Genomic DNA, 14,493 nt, shown 5'->3' on the forward strand with positions numbered 1-14,493 from the left:
ATTAATTGTTGTTACTGCTTACATACTTCCTACTTTAGTAGGGTGAAATCAGCATTATGACTAGAACTTAAAATAAAGCCAGCTATAAAAATTAACATGATTATCACATTCAATCAATTCATTGTACATTTTAAACAATACAACTATTCTTAGCTAGTCATTTTAAGTCTAATTCTCATTATAATTTTAATTTCTCAAATTTATTTCTAATACTGCTAACAAAACATTAAAAAATTTAATGAAGCTTATTCATTTCTCTTTGGGTGATTCCCAATAAATGGCAAGATTAATTTTTACTAAGAAGTAATTATGAAGTCTAATTTTCCTAAATACAAATTATTTTGACAAAGAAGTAATTACAGAGAGTAATTTTCCAGATTAAAATGCCATAATAATGTGACATATTTTATATTTATAAAAAGAAAAGTGGTGTGCTTTAAGTATGATATATGGCTTTCATTTTTCTAATAGTAGTAATGATTTCTGAAACCACCAGTATTTTTAATCATAGTTACCCTGGGCCTGGTAACATGTATTTCAAGAATGTCTCCAAGCTGGCAATACAAGCTTGGGTAAGAAGATGATGTGGAGCAGGTAAATACGGTATTATAGTTTAAAACTTAGATGAAAGGCCTGACATTACCTTTCTAACCTCATGCATAATCTTTTCTCACAGACTGGTTTTGTTGGCTGTGATGCTGATCAATAATATTGAAAGCATTTGAATCAAGATTAGGCAGTTGATAAAGTCTTAAAGTAACCACTTTAGTATGTTAACAGTAAAGTGAGTAAAATTTTATGTTAAAACCAGAAATGTCATGCATAATCTACTTCATATTGCTATTAGAACCAAGGAATATCATAGAAAGGCTTATAAAACTATAAGATGGATACATGGTGCCTATTTTGATAATTAATTATTATAACATTTCAAAGTAACTGTATTTTTCCCTTTGGTCAACATAGAAAGTCCACTGAATAAAACACAGCTGTCAAAGCCACAAGAGAGCCTACTGAGGCCTGGGTTCCTCAGTGCCGACTGCTCTCTAGATTTCTTGCTTCTTGTTTCGGTATGAGTTCATTTGCTGACATTTATGTTTTCTTTTCTTTTCCGTGCCAGCCTGAAACCTTTGGTCTGCAATTGGGAAGGGGGTGTGTTCCCTGCAACTGCAATTCTTTTGGGTCCAAATCATTTGACTGTGAAGACAACGGGCAGTGCTGGTGCCAGCCTGGAGTAGCAGGGAAGAAATGTGACCGTTGTGCCCATGGCTACTTCAACTTCCAGGAAGGAGGCTGTACAGGTCTGTAAATGTGACTAATGCCCTGTGCGTTCAATTTTGGAATTTATACTCCTGGCTCTTGTAACAGTTTGTCCTGTTAAAGGAAATGTATGTTGAAAACAAGTATGTGATGAGGAATATTTAAAGTAATGAATATGTTAATTTGAAATAATTAACAAATAGAACGCAGCGCATCTGGAAACACTGCCCTGCCTGTTACTATGCACTCAAGTATTGAGCAAAAATCAGCAGACCCCAATGCAGAGGTGCCCCTTTGTATCCTCCATTCCTATGGATTCTAAGGCTTGAAGATTTCTGATATTCAGTGTTGCCTTCATTCCCCTTTCAAACGCAGACATCTTGACTTCTCCTACCACAAACAGACGCAAGAATTAAGGATTTTGTTGTTGTTGCTGCTGCTGCTGTTTGTTTGTGTGACACAAAAACTATGCTTGTATCAAAGCTGACTTTGAAGGCTTTACATTCTGGGTGAGAAACAAGTTGGATCTTGAGAGAATGCAGGTTGAAATTTCTAACATGATTCCCTGAAAGAATGTTTGTCTTATGTCCAGCCAGAGCTTTCACACAGATCATGAACTAAACACACAAACATGCATATGCACAAGCACACACACACACACACACACACAATCAGTCAGCACAATAGGACTAAAAGTACAGACTGAAATCAGCTTTTATTTATATATCATTAATTTGGAATTGGTGGCATTCCAACAACCACAGAAATGAACTACACATTTTTTCTATGTTCATTAACTTACAGCTATTACCTCTGTACTGTGTTCTCAGCATCATGGAAAGCTTTTAAAATGTTATCACTGAGTACTATAGCAAATTCCTGTGAGAATAGAAATAATATTCCAAAGTATTTTAAGTACCAGTATCTTTCACAGCATCTTCTGAATTTTAACCATATGGTTTTCATCAAAGAAAGTCATTTTTAGACATTTGTGATGTGTTAGATATATTCTAAGACCTGTGTGATCTCCAAGCTAATATCTGTAAGCACTAAAATTATAAAGAACCACTTAAAAATATTCTGCTCTTTAAGTGCGATTCTCATTAATATTTTAACATGATATGAATTAATGCAGAGCTATCTAAGTCAGGGATTCTATTGCTGTGATAAAACGTCATGACAAAAAGCAACTTGTAGAAGAAATGGTGTATTTCAGCTGTTACCTGATTTTGGGAACCTTGCTTCCTACTGTTTTGCCTCATGTAGGCTTGATAGAAGAGGAGGTGCCTAGTCTCACTGCAACTTTTTATGTCATGGCTGGCTGATATCCATGGGAAGCCTGCCCTTTTTCTGAAGAGAAAGGAAGAGGAGTGGATAGAGGGAAGGAATGGGAGAAGAGGGAGAGAGGCAAAACATGATCAGGCTGGGAATTAATTAATTAGGTATTTCATAAGAATACAAAAGAAGAGAGTATTATTCTTTGCACCAAATAGCCTATATGTACCTAGTGGCTCCATCAGTAACTAGTTTTATGACCTTGGATGTGTGATTTGACTACATTTTCTGCAATATTTGTCTTCTAGCCTAGGATATCAATAATGTCTAGGTCATTAGGATTTGTAGGAATTCACTGAGTTAATAATAGCTTTAGAGTAATGGCTGACTATCAGCACTGTGCAATTCTTACAAAAATTGTTTTTATTAACAGTGTTACTTGTAGTACACATTGTGCTTTGACAGACAAAACTAAGTCATTGCTCAAGTTTTCCTGTCTTACAATTACACTGAAATTCTACCTAGAGAATTTTGATTTCCAAACAATGATCCAGCTGGCCCAACATGTTTCTTAGTACATAAAGTTCAACATAATGCTATTTTTTCTTCATAACGAATGCCATATATAAACAAATCTATCATCTTAGCATTAGAGAAAACAATAACAATAGCAAAGAAAATAACCACTGGCATTTATTTGGCATTTACTTTGTGTCAATCATTGTGCTAAACATTCACAGCTGGTATGAAACACTTTGAGTAATCATAATTATGACCCTTTAAATTTAACGTAATCAAATACCTAAGTAGACTCAACTAAAATGACTTAACCATCAGCTAACCAATTAAAACTTTTCCCACACCATTGTTCTTCAAATTGAAATCAAATATTTGGTATTTATTTTCTTGTAATAATTTTTTAAATGAAGTGCTGTGCTTAATTATATTCTTACAAGTTGACTTAAGTCTACACACTAAGTGGCACACATCACTTATTATGGTTGGCTTTGAGGGTCTTTTGAAACCCAATTTTTACATTCCTCGAGAACAAGTTAATTTCTAGTGAGAAAAAAAGAATCCTTGGAATTAAAGTACTAAATCATGTCCTAAGTAAATAGAAATAATTCTACTTTGAAAGTTTTATAATGGAATGCTTTTTAAATATATATGAAACTGGAATATATTCTGTTATTTGTAACTACACACACGATGCACTGGATTTTAGATGTTGGGTATGTTTGTTTTATGGAAAAGCAAAGTCATCAGGAAACAAGTTCATTTTACAGTAAAGAAAACATTCATAAGTTTGAAATAAATACTACCTAAATACCCTTTAGAACTTATGACAGTCCCAGAAACCTGAGGCCACTCCTACTCAGCAGGAAACAGTCAGATGAACACAAAATTCCTTTCCCTTTGTAGTCTCTTGGGGTCTGGAATAAAGAGATGATAACCTCAAAGCCTCAGATGAGTCAAGAAACACTGAACAGGCAAGTCAGTCACTGATAGCATCTGTAGGTAGTTAGGGAGCTCCTGACAAAGGGGACAACATACCTAGATCCTTTGGGATTTACAACTTTGAGACTGCAACATAATAGACCATAGATGGTTGCACCTCAAAGTTCCCTTTTCTGCCCTACAGAGCTCCCAAGCTCTCCGAGCCTCATCACAGAACCCACTGCCCCCAAGAGACTGTTGCCCCTTGTTGTTCTAATTAAAGAGTGACTGGCTTATAAAAATCAATACATAAAATAAATACATGGACAAAAATATTAAACTGTACAGTATCTGGGTAGAAGATAGTTAAGAGAGGATTTGGTAACAGATGTCCTTTCCTTCTTGAAATTTAATAGAAAAATAAAAAGTGCTAAAATTTTGAAATTGCTAAATGAAATGCAGCATTTATTGATATGACACTTTTGTGAAAGATACTGTACTATGGTATAAATAATAAAGTATGTATACCCTCTCCCACAAGGATTCTTAAATGTAGTGTGAAAAAATGGAAAGAACAAATAATGTACTAAGAATCTTTGACTCATCTTTGTTTTCTTCTTCACTTGTAAAGCTTGTGACTGTTCGCATCTGGGCAACAATTGTGACCCCAAAACTGGCCAATGCATTTGCCCTCCCAATACCACTGGAGAAAAATGTTCTGAGTGTGTTCCCAACACCTGGGGCCACAGCATTGTCACCGGCTGTAAGGTGAGTGGATTGCTGTTGTCACCTGATGATTTTCTTACAGAGTTTTCATTCAGTTGAGGGCCATAACTGTACATTTCAATTCAATATCATATCACAAAATAACATAGAATTATCAAAGACTATCTTAAAGACACTGGTCTTACTTTCCATTTCACTGTGTTAGAGACACTAATGAATTGAATGCATGATGCCTACATAATAGAAGGGAAAGAGAAAATAAACCTATAATAAAGCCCCAAATAACTGTCATACTCTTAGACATAAGAAAATATATCTGAAAAAATGGACTGAAAAATTAGTTTGCCAATATAATGTTAAAATTGTGCCAAATTAACTTGGTTTTATTTTCAAGGAGTGATTAAAAGGAATCTGAGGAGTCAAATTAACTACCTTGAGTCAGAAAAATCCTCTTTTCCCTATGGATAGACCACAAAAAAATGTCAAAACAAGACTTGCTCTTAGCATCAGCAGTGGCGAATCACCTGCTAATGGCTATAGAGATATTCAAGAAAGACACCACAGTTCAGGACCATGTGGCAGCTTCCATGAGCTTGTGGTGTGGGCTTCAGTGAGCTAAGCTCATCTGAACCCACTGATTTGGAGGTAACACTGGAGAAGCCCTAAGGACTTGTAGACTCTGATATGGAAAAAGTGGAATCAACACACACTTAGTCCTATAGAAATCCCAGGGAAAGGAGGAACTTCAGGAAGATGGGGCATTTGCGGCTTGTTTGGTTCTTTGTTGTTTGGGTTTTTTGTCAAATACTAATTAAATGAGATTAAAATTCACTTATTTAAAGTGCAATGAGCCTTGACCAAGAATTGCAATAAATTAGCCATCCCTGTGCCGCTTTTGAAATCAGTTCTCCTTCACCCATCCATTGCTGCTTTCTAATAGCGTGGTCTGGTGATTTCTTCATCTTTACGAAAATAGGATAATACTCTGTTGTTTTCTATTTCTTGTCTCAAGGAAAGAGAATTTGATTTGCCTTCCATCCCTTAGTTTTATGCTTTTGAAGTTTATCCATCATAATGAAAACATCACAAGTTTGTTGTATTTAGTTGTTTAATAATATTACATTGTATATTTTACTGTAACTTGTTCATCTGTTTACTTTTGATAGACAGTTTGGAACATTCATTAATAACTTTGCTATTAACTTTAGTGTGGGATTCACCAGTATATTCATAAACCATAAAATTTAATTTCTCCTAAGAATACTCCACATCTTTGCAAACACCAGCAATTCTGACTATTTTAATTGTATTTAGTTGGTTGTGTATTCCTATCTTTTGCAGTTTATTAATTCTAAACAATGTTGGAGATCATGTTGCTTATTTAATTAGCTATTTGCCATGTATGTGTATTATTTTAGAACTTCTGTTACAAATGTTCTCTTCACTTTTATTCTGAGAAAGTTTTTCATTAATAAAAACAATTAGAAGAGGCTTTTGTGTATTCTAAATACACATTCTTTAACACACACACACATACACACAACGAGAATGTAACTTGTTTTTTACTTAGTATCTTCATCTATTTTTATATGTTTAAACAATTTTTTGTATCATTTCCTTTCTGGATCCTGTTTCTTATATTTTTCCTTGGAGGAATCTATTTGCCTAAGTCTAAATATTTCTTTTCCTGTGATTTTTTTATTTTTTTTTATAATTTTAGCTTTTAAATTAAGATTCACATTTTACATTTAGTATCAATTTTTACCTAATTTGAGGTAATAAAATTCACTTTGTTATGACTGTCCAATTTTTCCAACATCATTTCTTGAAAAGACTGGTTTCCTACTGCATTAACTTGGTCCCGTTATTAAAGTAATTGGTCTCATGTTCATGATTTTTTGACTCTTATATTTTCTTATATAATTGTGTGAAAAGTATAATGTTTTCATCAGTGTGGTTTCCTAGCAAGGAAAAAAATCATATTATAAGTCCTTCGGTCTTGTTTCTCATTCCCAGTATTTTGGGCAACTTGAGGTAAAAATGAATTTTATAATTTGTTGTATTCATTTACACTATTTATTCACTGATCATTTGGACACTTGTGAACCTTGCTTTTATGCTTTCATTGGGAAGGTGACTAAAAAAATAAAGCCAAACAAACAAGCATAAATCTAGGGCAAGTGAGTCTCCTTCTAACCCTTCTGATAACCGAATTCATTGTGGAATTTCTCCCATCTTATAATCAGAACCATTAAACAACCTAAGGTTTCTATGATGTCTAGAAATGTTTCTTCCTCAATGTCTTCAAAGCTTTACTTTCTCCCACCACAGAGTTCCATTTCTTCCCTGTGTACATTGGAATTCAACCAAAATCTCGACCATTCTCCTGTCTGTCTCTAGACTTCTCACAGCAAAACTCCATTTCTGAGTATATTGTTTGCTCCTGTAAACAGGTTTTCTAAATAAGTACCACTGTCTCTCAGCTCAGCTCTTTGCTGGGCTTTTGTTTGATTCTTCTCTCTAGTGTTACAGCCTGGAAGCTGCCTCCAGTCACAGTCTCATTTCTTTCTCTTTGCTCACAAATAATAGTTTTATACTTTATTATCCAATGTCTAAAACCATTTTTCTGTTTTTTGTGTGTTTTATTTATTTATTCATGTTTCTTTTATAGTATAATCATTTAAACTCAGAGGTAGGTATTTTGGTGTGTGTGTGTGTGTGTGTGTGTGTGTGTGTGTGTGAAACGTAACAGGTCCAAGTAAAATGAGAGTCAAACTGTACCTGGATGGTTTAAAGTGGTAAATTAAGGCATTTTAAAAGGTAGTAGCAGTCCTTCCAGTCAGTCACCCTGAGTTTAGGACTCCTGTAATGCAGCAACAAAGTGTGGCCTCTTCAGCTTCATGACATTGTTCTGTGTATACAGGTGGACTATATTTTTCAGCCTCGTGACATTGTCCTGTAGATAGATGGGCTCTATTTTTGGCCTCATGACATTGTCCTGCATAGACAGGTAGACTATATTTTTGACTGAATAGATGGGAACTATCTTTACATATGATAAAAAGGAAGGAGTTCATGAACTTCCACCTCACCGTGAGGAGAAATGGACAGTTGACGGCTTCTAGGGGAGGAAGCATCCATTTTATTGAAGGTGTGGCTCCTTGTAAGGCATCCATGCTCTGGTGGCTTCCTCACACCAGGAGTACACTGACTACACAAATTGGAGCTGACAGGTTATTTAAAAGTCTAAAAAGAGAACACATAGTAGGAGATAGCTGGGGGTGAGTTTGGGAGGAGTTGGAGGAGGTGGAGAAAGCAGGGAGTGAATCTGGGAGAAGTTAGGAGGAGGTGGAGAAATATGGGGGTGGGTCTGGGAAGAGTTAGGAGGGATGGAGAAAGCTGGGGGTAGGTCTGGGAGGAATTAGGAGGGGTGGAGAAAGCTGCAGTTAGGTCTGGGATGAGGTACCAGAAAGTATTGAGGGTGCACATAATCAAAATACATTTTACAAAATTCTCAGAGAATTCAAAAAATTTTAAAGTAAGTGAATACTGGACTAAAATACACTGACCTCAAAAAGAATTTAAGTATTAGTAATTGTTTAATGAAGCTCAGACCACGCTCCAATATGTGATCAGAAGGCATACACACTGGAAAAGACACTCATTTTCTTATCTTTCATGGTATTAAGGTTGACATTCTATCATGCTACACTTTTAAAAACAATTTTTCAAGAATTTGACAGTTTTTATTGAGTATAAATAGTGCCCTAAGCTTCTAAGTGATTATATTATTATTATCATCATTATTATTATTTGCATTTTAAAGTCAAACCTAAGTTTCTATCAACTTTGTCACTTGGAATAGTTTTGTTAAAAAAATAAAGACATGGGAGTACATTTTATCCACAAAGCTTACAATAGTGCCAAATTTTAATGAAATTCTTGAAATCAAAACTGATTCTTTATAATCAGTGCAGGCATCAACCCATATACATATGAATTAGTGACTTTAAGAGTTATTTGGGACTTACCCTCTTACTGGTCACTGAATAAACATTATATTGATTGAAGTCTCAATTGAATGTTATTACTTTGAACTATTGTTTAAAGCAGCCCAAATTTCTGAGTAACTGCACATTTTGCTATTAGAAGGATTTATAAAAACCATGTGGCTATTAGAAATTATTTATGAGCAGACATTCTCCTATTGGGTGAGTATAATTTAAAGTAACAGTGATTTGGAACTAAGAGAGTCTCTTCCTTTTATGCCATGGAGAATTGCTCCGTGCTGAGGTGTGTGCACACAAATCATTTGAGCTGTCACTGCAGTTGCAGTAGGATACCAAGCCTGCCTTTCTTCACTAGCGGCGGAAAGACGAATAAATCCTCTGTTCCTAAACAAACATTACATCCAATTATAAATTAAGTTTGATGTTGGGTATAGTGCTATCTGAACACACAGTTGTCTCATTTATTCCCACAGTAATTTCTCAAATAAACTTCCTGATCTGGAATGATTCCAAAGTCTATTTGTACTGTCAGAAATCCTCAAGAGCTAGTTATTTGATTGTATACAACAAAACCGGTTAGAAGACATTTTATATGTTTGTCATCTAAAAGTAATGGTGCTTTTTGGAACCTTTTAAAATCTATCCCATGGTTATAGTTTCCATACCATATCATTATTTTCTTTCTATTTTATTTAAGTGAGTCCACACATACTCAGTGAAACTGGCAAAGGAAAAAATGTACATGATTTACTAAATCATTCTGATTTTGGAAAGTACATTCTACATCTGCTATTCTTTAAGCGAGTTATATGAGGGTTATTTTATTTATCAGAGTTCTCTAAAGGAACAGAAAGAGATATATGTATATGAATACATGTATATTAAAAGGGGCTTCATTAGAATGACTTATGAGACTTGGTCCAGGTAGTCCAAACAAGGGTTGTCTCACAAAGGAAAAGAGACTCCTGTAGTTGCTCCATCCATGAAGCTGGATATCTGAGAAGTCCCAATATGGTGCTGGAGTCCTAGAGGATTCCTGGAGAGCTGCTGGTCTTCAGTCTACATCGGAATGACAACACACCTGGTTTCAATACCAGCAAAGAAATAACTCAGCAACAGGACAAGTGAACTTGATAGCAAGAGTGAAGGCAAGCAGGCGAAGAGCAAAGCTTCCTTCTTCCACACCCTTTTGGGTGGCTGTAACAACGCATAGACCAAATTTAAGATGGGTCTTCTTGTTGAAAACAATCTAAAAAAAACCCTCACAGGACAGCCTAGATCTTGGGTTCCAGTTGATTCAAGATGTGCTCTAGTTGACAATCAAGATTAGCCACCAGAGATGTGGTACTGGGTTATCTGTATCTTAGAAAGTGCATCTCTTAGAAGTCACCTTCTTACTCCATCTCTCCATCCCCGAAGTACCCTGCTGAGTTGGGAACCCATCCCTTGCTTTACCATTGGACAGTCTTGAATATTCCTGCATCCCTGTTTTAAATTAAGGAAAGGGGCATATGCCTTTCTTTTTTACTTTCTTACTAACCTGTAGTCCCAAAGAACTTTTCAGACCCCGTCCTGCCACTTAACTGTGACTGTGCAAGTTTGAAAACCTCTTACAGCCTGTTTTTCATTATCTGTAAAATAATAACATGAAACCACTTCTATGGAGTATGCATGTCCATTGTGTCTTCTCCTCACAGCATCAATGTGAGGTGGTCACTGTATCATTTATTTTTAAGGATAGAAAAATCTGATGCATCCAGAGGTAAATTAACCTGACTCAGGCTATATGGCTAATAAGTAGTAGGTGGAGATGAAGCTTAGGTCTGGACACCTTATTGCTCTACTATTCAAGTATTAGCTAACACTTGACCATACGTCCTGCCTTTTACAGGATTGTTGTAATTGTAAAATGCAATGTTTGTGTGTATTTAAAGGAGACTAAAAGGAAACAGACCAGATTAAGAAGTTGAGAAAAATACTTAAATCTAAGTGTGTTTTTGGAATTGAGTTCTATTAATAGCCACGGCAATCTTTGAAGTGTGTCTCTCCATCTACTCCGTGTCAATGTCAAGCAACTAGAGTCTTCATCAAACACCAACACTGTCAACCCATATCCCAGAAGACTGGAACAAATACCCAAGAATCTATACTTTTGTTGAATTTCTCACTCACTCACTCACTCATTCACTCACTCACTCACACTGCTCTCCCTCTTTCTCATGTGTGTGTATGTGTAAAAATGTTCATATAGTTCCAATCACATAATCAACTCCCAATATCTTATTTATATTTAAATTTTAATTAAATTTAATTCCTCCTACATTATGAAGGAAGGAAGAATATATATATTTATATAATACATATTCATATTTATATAAAGGGTTTGTTTTGATTTGGTTTCTTGTTTTTGGTCTGTGTATACTTTTCATTCTATTTTAATGTTGGACTTGGTGTAATTAAATAAATGGAAAGTGGAAGCCAGCCAAAAAAAAAAGAAGGAAAGAAAGAAACAAACGTTTGTAACAGCCTCAGTTTATATCACTATTTTAAACTGACTTTTTAAAATTCTTTTCAAGGGTGCGTGCATGCACACAGACATGCCTGTGCCTGCCACAGCATGAGCATGGAAGTCAGGGGACAAATCTCTGGAAGCAGTTCTTTCTTGTCACCCTGTAAGAGCAGGTCATTAGGCCTGAACACAAGCACAGCACTACTCTCTACCCACTGAGACATCTCACTAGCCCTAAAATTACTCTAAATGGCAATTCCTCCTAGAGCCTCTTCCCTGCATAGCAAAGAAGACATAGAAAGCTAGTTTCCTATCAGGGCTGAGGGGGTAGCTCCGTCAATCTAGTGCTTGGCACATGCACGTGGGGCCCTAACCTTGATCCCTGGAACACATAGAGATAGCCTAATTGATGGGCCCACAAGCTCCTGTAAGAGACAGTCTCACTTGAGGGCGACAGAAGCATGTGCATACACACTTGCCAGCACACACACACACACACACACACACACACATACACATACACACACATATACATATGCATACATGGGTGCACACATGAAATAAATAATGTCATTTAAAGTAACAATAAGGGAAACAATAAAACAAAACCTATATTTCTAGATTATCATACATTTTCTTACATGCAGGAAGCCTTTTAATTCTTTGTTTACCAACGTGTCCCAAAGGACTGAACTTCAGCATTACAAGCATGTAGTAGATACATGGTTCATATGTGCATAGTGGGATAGAAACATCAAGGTTAAACTATTGAGATGTTTCGTATGCAGTTGTGTCAACAGATGATGCTTTTCTCTCTTCCACAGGCTTGTAACTGCAGCACAACTGGGTCCTTGGATTCACAGTGCAATGTAAACACTGGCCAGTGCACCTGTTATCCAAAATTCTCCGGTGTGAGATGCTCGGAGTGCAACCGAGGTCACTGGAACTACCCTCACTGCAGTCTCTGCCAATGCTTCCTTCCAGGGACAGATGCCACAACTTGTGATTCAGAGACTAGAAAATGCTCCTGTACTGATCAAACAGGACAGTGCACCTGTAAGGTATGAATAGCTGAAGTGCTGCAAGGAAAACCCTCATTTACTGTGGATTCTATGGCTCAGTTAGACCTCCATTCACTGTTTGCTATGCTTGCTACTTTAAGCAACACAAACAAACATTCAAGGCTAGACACAGATTTCCTTGATGTAAGATCATTGGCATGCACTCCTCTTTTCAAGAACTTAATTTCAACCCAAACCCAGTCTTGTTTCTTGTCAACACACAAGGTATAATTTCTATAGTGCTTGAAGTTGTTTTTCTTCTGTGTTCTTCTTGCTTAAATAAATGCCTGTGGAGTGGTCAGGGAGGGCTTTCAGGCACAGCCAGAGGGAAACCACAGTTGATAGCCAAAATATCACAAACTATTTCCCCTGCAGTTAATCTGCAGCCACTGAACACTTTAGCATATTTACTGCTGTGGAAATTCAGTAAAATTACATCACGTGTGTAAGCTAACATAACAAACAGTGGCTAAGTATGTGCAAATTTCAGTTGTCATTAGTACTGTTAAATGATGTAGAAAAACAGCCAATTAAAATGGGTAAGAGGGATATTTTTGCCCCTTATATATTCCTGGAAAAATAACCAATCCCAAGAAAAATGTGGTTAAAACAGTGTCACAGATAGCTTTTCAAGCAAAGTCTATGCAAAGAAAGGCAGGGGAAATGGCAGATTGAAATCGGGGAAGTGAGCAGCTCTTGAATTTCAGAAACAATATCCTCTTTCCTAAGGAACCTAGCTTATCAGATTAACATACTCCACACATACACACTATATTATGGTCATGTGCTATATTTGCTGCATGTTGTATATGTATTATACTATAGCATTTGTATAGTATTAGATATGCAAATGTTGAATTTTAGCATCCTGACTTTTTTCGTAGCTAGCAATCATTGGTTTCTTTTGCTCTTGAAAATCTTATAGCTCACAGAGGAGTCTTAGGAAATGCACTGCTAGATCCCAACAACAGCATACAGCACCCTTAGTTACAGGTACATTTAGGAATGAAATACCTTTTAAAGTACCAAGAAATCCTGACAGGGATATGAGCTGTAAATACCAGAGTCTTCATTCATTCCTTTTATTTAGCTAAATGAAAAAGAAATGTGCTGTTCTCCATTGTTCTTAAGTTGATTTCTCTTATGACAATGACCCTGAAGCACCCTCCTCTTTCTACAGGTGAATGTAGAAGGTGTCCACTGTGACAAGTGCCGGCCTGGCAAATTTGGACTTGATGCCAAGAACCCACTTGGCTGCAGCAGCTGCTATTGCTTTGGAGTTACTAGTCAGTGCTCTGAAGCAGAGGGTCTGATCCGCATGTTGGTGAGTAAGAAGCCGCTGAGCCGTGTAATGGTATAATGTTCATTCCTGCAGGAATCTTTTAGCCGGGCCCTGAGGGGCGGTAGGAAATGGCAAAACATTTAAGGAACCTTGTCCCCTGTGTGCATTCCCGAAATGGTAAAGGCTCTATGTACCATTAGGCAATTGGCGTAAATGCCTCTTTAAAATTCCTCCTAGAAGACTGTTCACTTACTGTTGATAAGGAATTAGATGGCAAGTGGAAACGGGAAACATTGCCAGGGAGGCATGGTGTTCTGGCTTGAGAAGCCTCTACATCCTGAGGAAGGAGGTGCCGGAGTGTGACTGCTGACATCGAATGCAGCCCTGAAAACCACAGCCTATTGTGTGCCTTCCAACCAGTCATAGGAAACTATCCATTGTTTGCATTTGGGATTATGCTCATTTTGACTTTAATTTCCATTTATCTCTCCAGAATTTAATTTCAACTTTTGTCAGTGGGAAAAAATCTTCCAATTTTTATAGATTATGAGTTTTATTTTGCAAGTCTGCCCTCACCTGCCATGTCTCATTTCTTCTTCTTGTGACATCACGTCAAAGTAGGGACAGGAACTCAGATGGGCATGTCTCCATACTTAGCTCTAAAAGAGTGCTTCATATTCATGCACATATTCAGCGTCCTGATGAAATGTGACACCATGCAGGTGACTCTGAGTGATGAGCTGACCGTCCTGCCTCTGGTGGATGAGGGCCTACAGCACACAACTACCAAAGGCATTGCTTCCCAGCACCCAGAGATTGTTGCAACAATGGATGAAGTCAGGCAAGAGCTCCATCTGGAACCTTTTTACTGGAAACTCCCAGAACAATTTGAAGGAAGAAAGGTAAAAATGACCCTGAAATTCACAAGTGAGC

At 36.7% G+C, this 14,493-nt stretch overlaps 1 protein-coding gene across 3 annotated transcripts in view; it reads left to right on the forward strand.

Moving 5' to 3' along the window:
* Lama2 (laminin subunit alpha 2) overlaps positions 1-14,493 on the forward strand; it is a 549,107-nt gene that overhangs the window by 346,453 nt on the left and 188,161 nt on the right. For all 3 annotated transcript variants that reach the window (XM_013110210.3, XM_013110209.3, XM_005065788.4), the window contains exons 21-25: positions 1,121-1,301; positions 4,604-4,740; positions 12,042-12,278; positions 13,459-13,602; positions 14,283-14,462. In XM_013110210.3, the coding sequence (XP_012965664.1) occupies positions 1,121-1,301; positions 4,604-4,740; positions 12,042-12,278; positions 13,459-13,602; positions 14,283-14,462 (879 nt within the window). The remainder of the gene's footprint in view (positions 1-1,120; positions 1,302-4,603; positions 4,741-12,041; positions 12,279-13,458; positions 13,603-14,282; positions 14,463-14,493) is intronic.

The sequence above is a fragment of the Mesocricetus auratus genome, unplaced genomic scaffold (assembly GCF_017639785.1).
Source record: "Mesocricetus auratus isolate SY011 unplaced genomic scaffold, BCM_Maur_2.0 Super-Scaffold_100018, whole genome shotgun sequence".
NCBI classification, from domain to species: Eukaryota; Metazoa; Chordata; class Mammalia; order Rodentia; family Cricetidae; genus Mesocricetus; species Mesocricetus auratus.